Source organism: Grus americana, chromosome Z, assembly GCF_028858705.1.
Source record: "Grus americana isolate bGruAme1 chromosome Z, bGruAme1.mat, whole genome shotgun sequence".
NCBI classification, from domain to species: Eukaryota; Metazoa; Chordata; class Aves; order Gruiformes; family Gruidae; genus Grus; species Grus americana.
The window spans coordinates 67,179,743-67,196,636 of NC_072891.1; the positions used below are offsets into that span (position 1 = coordinate 67,179,743).

At 45.4% G+C, this 16,894-nt stretch overlaps 1 protein-coding gene across 1 annotated transcript in view; it reads right to left on the bottom strand.

The window, feature by feature from the left end:
* PRDM6 (PR/SET domain 6) overlaps nucleotides 1–16,687 on the bottom strand; it is a 79,248-nt gene extending 62,561 nt beyond the window's left edge. Inside the window, exons 1-3 of the mRNA XM_054809847.1 lie at nucleotides 16,421–16,687; nucleotides 15,282–15,815; nucleotides 5,726–6,033 (exon numbers count right to left, since the gene is read on the bottom strand). Of these exons, the coding sequence (XP_054665822.1) occupies nucleotides 5,726–6,033; nucleotides 15,282–15,807 (834 nt within the window). The 5' untranslated portion in view covers nucleotides 15,808–15,815; nucleotides 16,421–16,687. The remainder of the gene's footprint in view (nucleotides 1–5,725; nucleotides 6,034–15,281; nucleotides 15,816–16,420) is intronic.
* Between the last annotated feature and the right edge of the window lie 207 nt (nucleotides 16,688–16,894).

The window sequence follows — 16,894 nt, forward strand, 5'->3', positions numbered from 1 at the left end:
CTTTTAAGCAGTACAGAGAGTTAGTGGTCGAATAAGGACAGAAACGAGCTTTTATATTTGTGTTCCATTTGAGTATTTTTGCATATTACGTAATAAAATCTCCAAGGTGAGATTATGTGCTGTGGAAAAACAGACAGTCCCTGCATGCTCTGGCAATTTAGAAAATTTTTTTTTTTTCTGGGAATACCGTGTGTCCGGACTCATGCATGTTTTGTGTAGTCTACGGAATTACTGTTTTCAGTAACACTGTTGAGATTCTGGGGCTGTATCCAACCCCTCACCAAAGTTTATTCCAAACTTTGCTTCATTAAATAGGAAAAGAATCAGTCCCTGTGCCAAATTAGATGTATTTTGTTGCACATGTGCTTAGGCTTACTTATCTGCTCAGACATAAAATAGATACCTTGTGTACATGAAACAAACATACCGAAGACACAGAGATACATGATGATAAGACATGAAAAAATCACAGGGTTTCTAAAAGAATCATCAAATTTTAGTTTAGCTTTTCTAAGAATAAGAATTATCAAACACAAAGTAGATTTTACATTTAGGATCGAACTAACTTTATATTGACCCTAAGTAAGGAATCCATAATGTACAAAAGTTATCTGTTAAAATGTGACTCTAAGTGATCCAGAAATACTAATGTTAGCAAGCTGCTTAATAGCGGCTTAGCGCAATTTTCTTCTAAGTTACATAAATTAAAGAAGCTGTGGTGCTGAACGTGCTCTTACTGAACTTTCAGCTTAGCAAGCTACTGAACACAACATTACGGACATTTCAGTAGGCAGTATGTGAACTTAAAATCCATGTAAAAGTAAAAATTATTGTGCTTTTTTAATAGAAAATAACCTAAGGGTGGGACACCACAGAAAATCCTCAGAAAAGGCAAAACAAAAAAACCAACAGAATGGCACCAGCTGTTACTCTGCATAATTTAAGATATAATAGTAATATAACTAAAAGTTTTTTCAAGACAAAATTATTTGCATTTCATGAACATGACATATTTGAAACAGGGCTGACAAGCAGTCTAGAATACTAGATGATGGATTGCTGAGAAACATAATTTTCACTTTAATAGAACTACGGCATGCACATAATTCTATCCCCCAGTGCTTTGCTGTAACAGCAAATTTAGTCCAAAACTACAGCCTTGAGAATCTGAATACAAATCTATCACCATAACTGGAATGAGTGCTTCATTTGAAAGGTAAGGATTCTCTCTGTGTATTAATTTTTACAGAAATGTGCTGTACCACTGCATGGACTCTGGCCAGCATGCGTCCCAGCAAAATGCCTGTTCATGGTCCAGATGAAGTCAAAGGCAATATTTTCTTTGAGTTCAGTTGGGGCACAAAAAGGCCAATAAGTACCTAAATGGTACTTTGTTAAAATGACATGCACACTTTCTAGTAATGCCAGTTAATCATCTCCATTTAAGAGGAAAATCAGTAGCACAGGTTTAGCATTTTGTAATACTTTGCTCATCCCTGTAAAAAAACTACATAGAAGAAAGTGTTTCTTCCAGAAAAGGAAACCTTAAATTAAGTCAAGTTAAAATACAGTGAAATAATATATTTTACATTCTTGGGCTATTCCAAGAAAAAAAAACCACCTATTTGATCTCTGACAAAAAAAAAAAAAAATAAATCAAGAAAGACAGCAAACTCTGTACCAGGCAAATGAAGAAAAGGAAACTGTACGATTCTATCCTTTGATATGTCTGTCCATAGAAGTTCTTTAATCTAAACTGTACTTGCAGGGAAAAAGACCAGTTACAATTTAGCTGTTTCCAGAATTCACGGTTTAAAGATTGGAGTCTGAAAAACTTTGATACTAAAATGTATAAGCTTTTTAAACTTCTGTATTTTATTCTAACAGAATTTAAGTGTATATCGTATACATTCCTTAAGTCTACTCTTATTAAATTTTGATGTTAAACAGAAAGGGGAAACCATGTGCAACTAGATTAATTTATCTCCAGGGAGTAAGGACACATTAATAATTGAGATAATGTTTTCATATATGTTGGAATCAAGTGTGCCTTTTCACTTCTTTATTAGAAAACACATTAGGGGAAAATTATCTCATCCTCATCAGTAAGACCTAATTGCTGAGAAAGTCTCTGTTTTCTTTGCAATAACAAAAGGATTGTTCTCATTACTTCAAAATGAAAAGAAAGAAAAAAAGAAAAAAAAAAAAGATTAGAAATATTATCAAGCAGTGCTGGAATAAATGCCTGTATTACCAAAGAGAGTGTTTACTTAATACACCCAGTCCTGTTTTTGTTTTAAACAAATCAAAGTTTATTGTATTTTTATAAAATACAAGCAAACTCTGGATTGGATAGAAGTGGGCCAAAGGGGAAAAAAAGAACTATAACTAAAAATTACTAATATTTTTGGCTTTCTGAAGGGCTGATCTTTCTGTAAGTTATAAAAAATTATCTTGGCTGATTGCAAGAGAACTCTATAATTTCCCATGGACACCCATAGGTGTCAAGGCCTGTTGTGAGGTAATGGAATGGTATGTAATTTGCTCTGAATCACTGTACATTATGCTGTATGAATTACATGCAAAGCAAACATTGAGTGCATGGTGGGAACACTTGTGCAGACAGACTGCAGCATATTTCCATAGTGTTGAACCATACATCAAATGCAGTTCTTCTGATGTTTCCCACAACAAAGAGAATAAAATAAGCCACCAAATCAGTAACTATGCTTAAAAGTCTTTGCAGTAGCCCTTCTATTTATCTGAAAACAAAGAACTGTAAACAAAACCAAATACCTATCAACTTTACTTTGCAGTGCTGAGAGAAAAAATACTGGAATGTTATTTACGGTACTAAGAAAGATAAGTTCTCTCTATAAGCTCCATGAAGACCTTATGCTGAATAACTGATCTGTAGACATACTTGTATTTGCAGCTGTCTGGAAAAGATGGGTGGAAGACAATTGACTAAAGCCATAACTTTATAAAGGGACAATGATGAGACATTACTTTAACGTTTACAGTGATTTAATCCTCACTCCTATACCATATAGACTAAAAGAACACAGACTGTTCAGATACATGCTTTCAATTGCTTTTATTTATTTTCACAGATCAGCTTTGTAAAATCACACACACTTTCTGATTACTTTCTTTTGCTGTACTTTTTCTTTATTAAACATTAGTTCTCTGATAGATAAAACATACCAAACTGAAAGTCAAAACAAATGAGTAACAGCCAAAACTTTTAGCTAGAGCTTAGAGTATGTGATTTTTGCTATTAACAGAAACAATCTGAGACCGTGAGCTGCCCACAATACCTCCCCCTAAAAAAAACCTAAATTTAATTATTGTTTGTAAGATAATTCACTTAAAATACACACACTTATTTTGCTAGCCAACAGGAAATCTGTGTTGTGTGTTAAGAACAGAAAACCCACACAAAAACTCATCTGACACCCATCGATGGCCTGAATCTGGCATATACATCAGTACTATTTCCTATTTTTACTTAACATCTTTTTCTTCTTTGCTTTTGGCTTTCCTCCAGAAAAACTCCTTTCTTTCATTTCTTTAAAACAATGTTCAAGTTCATTTGAAATTAGACTAAAAATTCTTGCCAATTTAAAAAAATATTATCAATATTTGCAACTTAACTTTCATAAAACTGATTCATAACTAAAAAAAATTAAATTGAAAATATTTAAGGATAATGTAAAATTCTCTAACTCCATTTATTTTAGATAAATTTCAATTTTTTTTATAACTTGATAATCTGGCAAACAATTTATTATTTTATTATTTTGTATTCTGTTAATTAGCATAGTCTAAACCACAAATCCCCTCTTAACAATGAAAATAAAACCTCCAACATCATTATAGAGTATCACATAAAAAAAAATTTTAGTAATAACACATCCCAAAATGCTGTCATTATAATCACTGGGCTTTGGTAGGAAGAGATTTAAGTCTGATTTATTAATATCTGCTATAAAAGAGAAATTCCATCCCCACTGAAGGCAGCAAGAAAACTCCCAATGATTGCAAGTCATCCAGTTTTACTGAGTACATTTACGTGCGTTGTGATACTGATCTCTCACTCTCTAATGTGAAAATTTCCCTCTTGCCACAGTGACTCTTTTGGGTAAATACTTTGAGACAAAAACCCTGATGTGTTATTTACTAATTGTTTGCATATAGGAAATGCATAGGAGCTCCTACTCATAAAAAGAAGTCATATATATTAGATATTATGCAAAAATAGAACATAATGATTAAAAGAGGTAATTATCAGACCCAAAGAGTTGACAACCTAAATATTCACAATTTTTCTGTGAACAAGTGCTGTACACAACATGCTGGCTCCACAACACCAAACAACTTTTTAAAATCCATTCACTTTTACTTTATAGCCACTGAAGACAGCAAAAAATACCTTTTCATCTTCATGGATTCCTTGTCGGGTTTCTAATCAGCAAGCACATCCCCTCACATGCTAAAGATTTGGATTTGTTCTAGGTGAGTAAATATCACCTGCAGATCTACGGGCATGTTTCTACTGACCATCCATAGCAGTTAGTGTTGAGGGAGCAGAAGCTGCAGCTATAGAGGACTAAGCAGAACTAAGAAATGACACCTCCCAGCACAATGCAAAGAAGAAATGAATGGCAAAAGACTAGGTAGACAGTAGGCTGTTTCTGTAAATAAGAAATACTGATGCACAGAGGGATTGTACGTGTTCCCTATTAATTATTAGATCTGTGTATAAAATGAGCATATACTGTCTTTTCTTTCTAAATTAACTTACCACAAGATGCTGTTGTTAACATCTGCGTACAAACTATACCTAAGTACAAAACTCTAGCGCTTCACTGGAGAAAATGTACATGGTCATGAACAGTAACAGCCATGGATGTTCCTGTACAGCCAAAGGAATACAATAGTGGGTTTATGATCTATTCTGTCAAACCACCGTCAGTGTTCATCGCAAAATAAACCAAACTATCACAGCCTGAATGTTATATCAATTATCACTCTTACCCTCTCTAAGATAGTGACAAAAAATACAAAATACAAAAAAAACCCCCAAAAACCCAACATCTTCAGAGAGCTGAAAGTAGCTTTCACACAAAAGCACTGAAAGCATCATTAGGGGAATGCACAGTTGGTGCAGGACTGGAGTTAAACTAAATTGTGAACAAGCACGAATATAGTCACTATGCAAAGCAGCGCTTTAGAATAGGCTCCTGCACATGTCTCAGCAGCTTTCTTGGACTGTCTGTAGGCCACAGCAATGGTGCAATACACCATTTCAACCCACATGTGCTGCTCAGAGTAAGATGACACAGCTGGCACTGTGACCTGAGACCTCCATCATCTCCTGTTACTCAGGTCAAAATGTAAAGAGCACCGTGTGTTTTCACCTTTGGTCTTCTCTGGCTGTGTCTCTCTATTCTGCCTTACAGCACCTGCAACAATCTTCTCTTCCTATGCAAACCAATTTTGTAATTGCTCTGAGGTGTCCACTAGGTTTCCAGCTACCTCTGGTGCAGCAAGGCTTTTGCTTGCACTGGCTACGTTTGCAGATCTGCTGGGTCAGCTTACTTAAATTGCATCGGGGGGGGGTTTCCACTGCTGGCGAACGGTACTAGTACTACATACAATTACACTCGATGTCTGCTTCAAAACAATCAAATTTGACAAGGAAGGAAAGATAACGACTTACTTCCCAGAGATGCTGAGTGTTCCTGATGGCTCCTGCTTGAACCTTCTCCGGCAAGAGCAGGACTCCCTGGAAGGGCCCAATCCAGGTGCCCTGTTGGATCCGCTGCGCTGCACAAATGCCATAGGCCAGGCCAGGCACCGTGCTGGTGCACAGGCACACTTCCCGGGGCAGGTCGCGGAGCCACTCTGGGATCTCGGGTGGCGGGGCCGCTGCGGCGGCACTGCTGGTGCCCACCAGACGGCGCAGGGAGTGGAGGGGCCCGTGCATGGGGCACTCGCCATTGCGGTTGTCAGCACACATGTCACATCCTGCGGGGCAGAGAGGGAAAAACACCGTCATTAGGGTGCTGCTGGCCACCACCGTCATCACTGCTATGGGCAAGATCATGCAGATCCCTCTACTTTTCCTATCATTCATGGCACTCATACACACTGTGCCCTTTTGCGTGTCGCTTAGGGTGGTTTTCCTAAGCTCGCTAAAGCCCTTAACAAGAAATCCCAAAGGATGAGCAGAAACCCTGCAGACATTGTGCAAGCCTGATGCGTTCACAGACCTGCCATACTCACTTATTTTAACACATTTTTTTAAGATTCACTTTTTGACTGATATAAATAGCCTATTTAAACCATCCCAGTGTGTTTCAGTGAGACATTTTAAAACAAGGTCATAACGCCTTACAAGTCCCCCTCCCTGCCTTACAAGCCTTGCCACAGCTCAGCCCAAGGGTTTCACTGGAACAGGATTTAATTTCATCCTTATTTTAAATGAACATTTGCTCTACATTTTACATTAACATGTGTGCATGCCTGTCTGTTTAGAAAATCAAATAAATAAAACAGAACCTCATGAATGACAAATAGGAGCATGCGTGGACATTTACTTTCTTATAGCTGAATCTAATCTTTAAATTGAAATTATATAGCAAATATTACTGATTCCTAGCAACACTGGAAAATTTTTATTGAATTGGAATGCATGTTCTTTGCCTGTTACATGTAGCTGAGGCTAAGAACAAAATCAGCATGTCTGGGTTTGTGAGTAGCTCCCATGAAAAAAAAACTGTAAAGATGTTAATTTCCCTAACTGTTCTTAATAATAGATGATATTTATCTGTTTTGGGAAGAACCTACTGTGATTTTTCTTTTTTTGAGCAAAGAAAATTTTGGTTATATGTTTCCACTACACCCTATTGTACATGCCACAAATGTACAACTTCCAGGAAAATGTTTCATGCTCAGGAAATCCATTTCTCTGGAAGTATGCTGAGTTAACATAACAATAAATCTATTGAAATAGGTTGCCATCTTCTGCACATTTCACTTTTGTAATATGGTAAAGGTTTTAATATAAATTTATTCCAGAAATACAAAGGAAAAACAGTAACTATGCCATAGTATCATGTAGCAAGTCGTCTCCCCTAATAATTTTACACAGCCTACACCCATTCTTATAAAAATAAAGCACAGTATTCACTATAGAAGCTGGAGCTTCTTGGTCTAAGCCACAGATTTAGACTTGCTAGATTGCCTGTAACCACAGTTTCAATTCTCAGGGGGACTGACTCAGCTGTTCTTCTTTCTGAGGTGGATATACTATGTATTATGTAGGCCTCTTTCCTACAGAGCCTTCAAAGGAAAACCTTCCTCTCTATTCAGTAAAAGCTGCTAAAGGATAATAAAAGCTGCATTTTCAAAATATGGCTTCTATTTGCATTCTCCAATTTTAGACACACTTTCTAAGCACTGTTTACTGTCATCCTCTTTTAAATTGTACCATACAAAAATGTTGCATTCAGCGATGTGAAAATATTTGAAAGTTACATATGGAAGCTAATTTCCCTTGAAATTGTTACAGCTTCACGTCTTGCAGAAAATGCATGTGCCCCTACTCGGTGCTCGTCTGTTCAAGTTCTCTACCCGTAACATTGATTACAGATCTTAGCAGAAAGTGAGCAAGCAAGGCCTGAGTTGTGCATTACTCTGATGGGTGCCCCTGCAGAAGGCGGCCTGCACATGAAACTTGCCCCATGCCATCCCTGACATGTCACACGGCGTAAGGGCAGGGAGGCAGGAGGGAAGAAGAGCCCTCGCTGGCACTGCAGCACACCAGAGCAGCAACAGGACAAAACTCACTAGTGGGGACTGTGCTTATATTGGGAGGGAAAAAAAAAAAAAAAAAAGCCTTTTGGCTGGAGGGTTAAAGCCTTTCCTCAGCAATATAATCCCTGTCACAAAATGACTCTTTTGTTGAGTAAAGTCGCGACTGCAGAGGGGTTTTGTTCCCTCAGTCACATTAATTAGAGGTGGCTAGAGGATGAGATTTGCAGGACCCAAGGGAAAAGATTCCTGGCTAGTCCTGAGAGACGATTATTATGCAGCAAATATTCCTACAGACATTCCCAGGCATGATGAATAAAAGGCAGCAAGTACATGCCGGGGATTTTTTTTGTTGTTGTTATTTCCACAGCTAGTTTGGAAAATGAGGTATCACCACAACATCTTTTCTTTCCTCTTTGAAACCAGCCATCAAGAAACCCTGTGTTTTTGGCATATCCAAGGTCTCAGGGGCTGCACTGGGGTTTGACATTGGAGATCATACAGGAAAGGACCTCAAATAGGAAAAATGAAAAAAAAAAAACCCCAACCCCAAACAGGTTGGCATGTAAGTGCACTTTGAACAAACCTGCCATCTTACCATGCAAGTTAGAAAGAAAACATTTGACAGGAAAACTGAGGGCTTAAAAAAAGGATATCTAACCATGATGTCAATTAGCACCCAGGGCAGACCATTGAATCCGACCTGTTTGCAGTGTTTGACCATCTTGTAGATGTGTAACTCTCCTTCAAACTACCTGGTTATTAATGGCTTTTTTGGAGACACTGTGTCTCTGTGGCAACTTATGTTAAACATGCTAAGGCATCTTCATGACTCCACTCAGGCAATTTCAGTGTCAATTTCCTGCATCCTGCCACCAGATATGCATAACTTTTCATGCACACAAATTTTAGTACCTGCCTAGAACAAGTATTTCTTCACACCATCCTGACAATATGTGTGCATAAGTGTGCTTAAAACATTTTACTTCTACCTTTTCAAGGAAAAGAAATTAAGAAATTGATGAGGCATATAAACAAACCCTGTGTCGCTGTCATTTACCCTTACAGAAAGTCACACATGGTGATATTTATTTTCCACTATCCATAAACACTGGTAATGTCTTAATGCTTGGCAGCAGCAGTATCTGATCTCCTGCTGTGTTCTTTTCCCTTTGTCCTGCCAAAGCTGGAAATTTGGAAAATGGGACATCTTCTGAAACTGTTTTGGTTTATGGCTTGTTGATGAGAGGGAAGGAGTATGTCTTTAATACTAAGCAGTACTTAAATTCTTCTTAGTTGCATGCTTTATACATTTATCTGTAGTTTTTATGCAATTGTAGAAATAAAATAAAAAAAAGAATCCTCATATATGTTATAAGGAGTGGAAGCCCTACTAGGTGTATTTTACCATGCCTCGAGTAAAAAGTTACTGTGCATCTTTTCCTCTTCTGTGACTAACTTTTGTGTGATGATATGTGGAGGACTTTGACCCAAACACACTTTCAATAATGGTATACTACCCATTTAAAGACAGGCACTGTAAGTAGTGGATTTCTCTGTCTCAGGGGACAAGGGAAGGAAGTCCGTAATATGAGACAGGGGAAAATAGGGAGAACTTCAAGACTTGCACGCTACCCTGCCTCACAGAAAGGATCAACAGCATTGTCTTCATGGATACTGCAAAGTAGGATGTGAAACAATGCACCAACTTGCTTAATAATACATGGAAAATAAGGGGTTTATTTGAAAGGGGGAATGCTGTGGTCTACTGGCATCACTAGAATGTTCAAACTGGATGGCTACCATTAAGACCCACACGGGTATGGGCAGTTCACATAAAAGGGACTTGGTGGGGCAAGTGTGAGCTTTCCAGAGGACTGCCACACAGGGCAACAAGGGCAGACATATTGCACCCTTCCTTCTATTTTGGCCTCAGAGAGTAGCTGTGTGAGTAGAGGCCTCTTCCAAGGACTGCTGAAATTAGTACTTCCACTGGCTGTAATAACGTCAGTCAAGCCCCAAATCAAGACAAGAAGCAGCAAGAAAGATGAGAAAATTGAAGGATTTGCTGAAAATGGAAAAAAGCAAGGAGGACTGCAGCCAGAGCCAAGTGTCTCCTGATTTTATCAGGAGACGTAGAAGGTAAGGTCAGTGGGAATGCTCCGTTGCAGGCCCAGATGCAGCCAGACTCTTTGGAAGGAAATCAGTTTCTCACTTTATACCTTCATGCTCTATAGATGGGAAGATTAAGGCAAGGAAGAAGCAAGGAAAAAACTTAAATTATTTCCTAGTGGAGCTGTTTGGTATGGCTCTTTTGGGAGGAGTGCAATATGTTATCGTTTATTCGCCTCCATAAAAATGAACACAGTGTAATGCCAGCACTATAACTCCATGTGAGTACACTTAAAAGTACTAAACCTTAGCAAAAGAGAAAGGACACGTCATTGCCCCCAAAATATAATTCTAAACATTCTCCAACCTAAATAACATTACTACTGCATATTTTTAAGGAAATCTGAGAGGAGAAAGCTTTTGTCAGTGAAAGGTAGGTTCCAACATAGTGTTTTAACCAGCAAACCAGCTGTAACAATAAATGAAAGAAATACATTTTTGTCTCGGCAATAATAAGGTGCAGTTATACTGGATACCTGCAGTTTGCTGGTATTAAAGAAGGGTGGCCTCTGACCCTCTGCTTCATAATTCACCACAAGCATGCAGGTATCCGGTGTAAGTGGTCATCATTTCACACGGTATTACTCACTTGCAAGTATAAATCACTGCAGCTGGCCCTGCATCCCTGGCTGGGCCCAGGTACCCAGCTAAGAGGGAGGGTGGGCTAGGTGAATCAGTACACTTTTGGCTGGCACTTTCCGAGGGATCACAGGTTCCTCGTGCCTCAGTTTCCTCATCAACGACCTGGCGTCCATCTCTTTTTGCTAAATTAATCGCAGTTTCTCACAGACTGCCTGACTTGAGGCAGGCTTTCGTGGGGGGACGAAACACAGATGCACTTTCCCCCTCGGGTTCCTTTTATTTATTTGTTTATTTATCCTAAATACTCGCTGCGGAGAGCGGGGTCGAGCCCAGGCTGCTGCCCCAGGGGTCGGATCGCGGGGCGGGGGTGCGGAGCGGCCGCCGGAGGGCGGCGAGCCACGGCCGGCAACGGGGCCCGGCCGCCCCCGCCCGGCTCCGCCCGACCCTTCCCGGGAGCCGACAGCCCCCCGTCCCCGGGCTTTTACCCCCTCGTCTCGCCTCTCCGCTCTCCCCGGCCGGGGCCGAGCCGCTGCCGAGGCACGGGGGAGGCGAAGCGGAGCCGCCGCTGCGCCCCGCCGGCCGCCCGGGCCGTTTTCCCGCACCGGCGCAAGAGATGCCGCGGGGTCCGAGCCCCCCGGTCGGCGTATCAGGTACACCCCGCCCCAGCTCCTCCGAGGAGGACAGTGTGCGAGGGCCCGCCTGGGAGCTCCGGGGTGGGACGGGAGGTCGGAGGGGACCGTCCCGCTTGCGGAGCGGCTTTCTGGTCATTTTTGCCAGGCGGGTGGGGGGCGGGTTGGAGGAGGTTTGATTTTCCCTGCCTTCGATTGAAGGTATGGATGAATTAAATTTCCGCGTCAGGTATGAGAAGGGTAGGAGAATATTGTGTGTAGATAAACCTTGCCACCCCCTGCCCCTGAGAGACCCCCATATACAACGTAGAGATGATGAATAGGCTCTGGGAGAGGAGATCGAAGTTCAGTGCGCACCCGCTCCACTCTCTCCTACAAAACTATAGGGCAATTAATTGTGGCTTGTCCCCTCATCCTTCATCTCCTGGTGGCACATATCGATGGAGATTACTGCTGATGGACCATTTTATCACCCTAAATAAACAGTCACCACCTTCCCTAACCTCAATCTAATATATGGCTATCTGCTGTGTTTAAGGGTGCTGGGTAACTAATGATGTAAAATAGCTAAATCATACAGGTTACCAACAGTCTAGAGAAAAAAAAATCCAAATATTCCCCACACCGATCCACTTCACAGCATGTTATATATACACTGTCTCCCCGTAAATTGAACGGGGAGAGGCGCGCAAAACGCTTGCTTGCGTGACACTTCAGTTTTACACAGCGTATTTATTACAGTGGCAGGTTGGCGCTTTCTGGTGAAGGTAGAGTCGCCGCAGACTTCTCACTGCGAAAGCCTCTCCCCAGCAGCGAGGGGCAAGCCTACACGGGAGCAAGCCGGACCCCGCACCCCCAAACTCACCCTAGGAGATCTCCGCGCCGCGCAAGCGCCCCTCCCCCGGCGCCCAGAAATACCCTTCATCCTTCCAGATTCAGAGCCGGGAAGAAAACGGTCCCCAGCCGCCTGCCACATTATCAGGGTTTTAACATAATCCCTTTTACTTCCCTGGGAGTAAAGACTGCTGGGCCCTAATTAGGGTTTTGCTTCTTGGTTGTTGTCTTCTTTTTTCCTAACTAAACCCCTTTCAATTTAAAACAATTACATACAGACACTTAACCCACTGCTCCTTGGCGGCCCTCGCCCCGCTCCCTCGCACAAGACCGTGTCATATCCATTGATATTTGACGATCAAGGCGTGTGTCTATGGGCAAACCGCCGCCCATCCATCTTCCCACGGCGGCCGCCCGGCGCCGGGCCGGGCCGGGCGCTGGGGAGCCGGGCCTGGCGGGGTGGCGGACAGCGGGGAGCGCCGCCGCCCCTCGGGCTTTCCCGGCGCGGAGGCAGCGACGCCACCACCCCTGCGGGAGCCGCCCGCCTCCCTTTGCCCCGCGGCGGTGGGGCGGCCGCCCGGAGAGCGGCCGAAGGCACCGGCGAAGTTTGCAGCAGCCACTGCCGAGCGGGTGAGCCCAGCGGGTGGATCCTGCCGGGGGAGCGGGAGGGACGCTGTTTGCCCCGGAAAAGAAGGAGATGCTCGGGGGACAGGGGGGAAGGGGGGGAGGGGGACGCGCACTGGGAAAGGAGGGGAAACGGGGCATTCAACTGATTCGCTAAGGAGGTGCATCTAAAATTAAAACTGGAGAAAGAGCCGGCAGCCAGGGGCCTGCCGCCAATACCGAATCGGCAGGCTGCAATCGGGCAAGGCCGAGGTGGCGGCCCTGCGCCCCGCACCCGGGCCCTGCGGGTGGGAGTCTGTGCCAGGCTGGGGAGAGCCCCTTCGTCAGCTCGGAGTTCCGGCGGGGCTGTCCGGAGCTAGAAGTGCAGCAAGCAAGTATAACTCAAAGTAAAGTCGATCCCTCCTCATGTCATCCACAACCCCGAGCTCTTTTCCCTCAAACGGGCACCCCCGGCGCAGCATGGGGAGCGAGGGACGGAGTCAAAGCGGTTGAAAATCCCGCCTGCCCACGGACTCCTTGCGTGACCCCCGGGGCACTCGGGGAGCCACGCAGGGCTAGCCCAGGCCGGTGCCCTGCAGCTCGCTTTGCTGCGCCTCTGCTCGGGCGAGTGAGTGGAGTGCGTGGCAAGGCACGGGCAGCAATTCCCGTACTCCTTCCTCACTTACAGTTTGCCTTTTTCTTTATTTTTGAGAACGAGTTGCTCAAAGCAAAGGCACCTGGTCCCAGAACATTGAAAACTCGGGTTAAAAGTTTTGCTCAGAGACATCTAACACCATCTGGAGCGAAAGTCTCCTTGAAAACAAGTTCAATGATAAGACTTTTCAGATCCCCCGGGGGAGGGGGGGAGAAAAAAAGAAAAAAAAAAAAGGAGAGAGAGAGAGAAAGACCGTGCTGGCAGCACCCTGCCCCGTCCTTCAGACGGCGAGCGCTGCCCCAGCCGGACGCCATTCACAAGCGCCCTTTCCGCGATCGACCCGTTTTCTTTCTCGAATCCACCTTTAATATCGCGATTGGGAAGAAACTATGCAGACTTCGCCTGCGACTCTGCGGCATGCTATTATTCCACTCACTCCTTAAAAATGCTCCCCCCCAAATCGCTTTTTTATCTTCCTTTCTCTTTTTAAAACCTTTATCTTGCAGATTTACAGAGCTGCTCCAAGAAGTAAAACATGTATTGTCTGAACGGTTCGGTTGGTGATTAAAAGTCCATTTCAGATTCCATTAAGTGCATGTAATTTATGAGATCACGTTTTCTGCACCCGAGAACAGAAAATACACTAAGACGTTTCACTACAAGGTAAAACTAATAATGAGGAAGTCTCTCAAAACAAAGGCGGTATCCAACATAGAAAGATTTGCAATGTTAAGAAGCGGGGGGGGGGGGAGGAAATCCCCACCAAACTCGCAGTCAACTTTCCTCTTGCTCTTTAAGACGTACATACAGTGATTAAGACTATGCTAGCATTCACGGGGTTTAATTAATACACAACAAAGTTTCATGGAAACTTTCAAAACAAATGAAATTCATCGAATCCACATTTTACTTGTGCATGTGCTTATGGATCCCTGATTTGGGGTATCGTTTGTCTGTTCAACAGCCTTCCTTAAATAGATATTTCGGGGTGGAGGGGGGAGACACGACACACAACAACAATAAAAATTTTTAAAAAATAAGAAACCTTAGGATAAGAGAGGGTGTTTGAAGCAATGGGAAAAAGTGCACACGCTAAAGCCATGTTCCAGTGTTTTAACAGGGACAGATCCGTGTGCTCTGAATGTTAGTAATAAATCTGATTAATTAATATAGTTCATATAGTTATTTTCACCCCGTGAATTTCCTCCGTGGCGTAGTATCGACAGATACAGGAACAAAAGACGGCAGAACCATTTTCTAAAATCACAAACCTCTAGCCGATACAGATGTTTAATAATACGGGCACCACCCCCACCCCAAAAACCCCAAAACTCTGTAATTGGCAACAGCAGTATTAAACGTTTTCTAACCACCAAGTGCTACACGAATTCTGACATTCAGACAGACGACCTTTCTCATCCAGAAAAGCAGCTTTACTTATTAAATGACCATGTCATGCTTTTTTTCCTTAGGGGTGAAAACTAAAACTAGCGAGGTGTTAACGAGGACTGAAAGCAAAACGATACTCCGAGATAAGACGGAGGAAAACTTTGCCCTACGCCATCTGACGAAAACTGCAACTTTTCCCCTGCCCAGTGCGGAGGAGTAATTGATTTCTGGGTAATCAGCGAAGCCCGGGCTTTCTAGGAGTGAGACAAGCAAGACGAGGACTTCCTAAGCAGCTCTCCAAAAGAAATCTACCCCCGCAGCAGCCTTCCCGGTGAAGTGTGCCTTCCCGGGAATGACCTGCGTCTCAGACAAGGAAAGCTGTTACCGAGGGGTTACCGCCCGCCTACCGAAAGCACAGGGAACAACGCAAGAGCAGGTCAAGAGAGGGAAGGGCAGGGCCGAGGATGCTCCTCACGGAGAGAGCGGTGCAGGCACCGACTGCGGTCCCCCAACTTGGAGCGTCCCTGGGCTGGCCGGGTGCGGGAAGAGGCGGAGGACGGGGGGTCGGGGACTGCGAGAAGGGGCACGATACGTACGGTTGTTTGGGTCACTGGTGTGCTGGTTCAAAGGGATGATCTCCATGCGCTGCTGCCCGTACAGGTAGTAGTCCAGCTCCTCGGCCGTGCACCGGAACCGAGCGGCAGCGCGCTCGCCGCATTTGCTGCCGCCGCTACCGGCTCCGCACAAATCCTTACCCTGCAGGGGAGCGGGCGCTCCCCCGGCCGGGGGCTCGGAGCTTTGCAGCGGTCCGAAGACCGGGAGCTGGGTCACAGGCAGGGAGGTCAGGCCGGCCAGGGAAGCGGCCGCCGCGGCCACGCAGGAGGAGGTGGAGGAGGAAGACGGAGTGGACGAGGAAGAGGAGGAAGAAGCAGAGGAGAGGGACGCCGGGCGCTGCCGGAGGCTGTCAGCCGGAGGCTCGGCTCTCTCGGGCGGCTGGAGCTGGGCGAGGGCCCCGCTGCTCTTGAGCTGGCTGCTCTGCGGAAAAAGCTGCTGCCAGTGCTGCAGATAGGCGGGATCCACCTTCAGGAACGCGGATCCGCCGGGGTCGCCGGGCTTCAGCATCGCGCTGTCTGCGGAGGGGAGAGGAAGGGGAGAACAGACGTGAGACCCCCGCCCCGCCCCGGCCGGGCCTCCCCGACCCCGCGGCACTATTCACGCTAGGACACGCCAGCCCACGCGTGGACTCCCTGAGCCGGCTGTCCGGGACCGGCTGCGGGATCGTCCCCCTCCCGCTTCTCTGCCCGTGCCAGGCTCGGCAGAAGAAAACCTCGGCCCAAAGAGCCCCAGGGCGGACACGCAAGAAACGCGCTGGCCGGGGCAACAGGGCTTTCCCCGCCGCCTCCCCCGGAGCGCGGGCAGGACGAAAGCGGCGGCGGGCAGCCCCTCACTCCCGCGGCCGGAGAGCCAGCCACCCCAAAAGGCGCGCAGCTCACTTCGTCCCCGCTGCACGCAATGTCTTTCCCTTTCATTCCCTTCCCTCTCTCCGCGGGAGCAAACGACTCTCAAAGTTGACAACAGGGAAGAGGAGGAAACTTCAGCCCCACACGCACACACGCGTCTTTTCTCTCCAGCCGCTCCTGCTTTCCATGCCAGCATTTATAGGAGGAGGACACGTCCAGGCAGTACCCTACCCTCGGGTGAAGGTACCCCGCTGCGGCCCCGGATGGGGTCTTACCTGAGCGGGGTGCGCTGGAGCGGCTGCTGCGTGGTCGGCGTGCGGAGGTGTAGGCAGCCCCGGGAGACTTCCAGCCGCAGTAGGGTCTAGAGGAGAGACTTTTCTGGTCTTTGTTCACGGGGAAACGGGGTGATCCTCTTCCAGGTGCCGGGGACCGGCGGGCTGGCTAGCTCCGAGCCGCCGGGCTCCCTCTGCCGTGGCTGCGCATCGCAGTCGCGCCCGGGCGCTTTGCTCGGCTCTGGCAGACTGCGGGGTAGACACGTGGGTTTTACGACAGCGCAAAATACAAGTGTGTGTGGTGTGTACTAGAGGGAGGGGAGGGAGCGGGAAGTTACCAGCGAGCCTGAACGCAGAGCCCTTTTTTTGGCAACTTCCCCCACTTTGTTCCTTGCTCAACTTTTAAAGGTGTCCCTTTCTTTCCTTCCCTCCTCCTTCCCTCCTTTCCTCCCTCCCCCCTCTCCCCCCTTCTCCTCC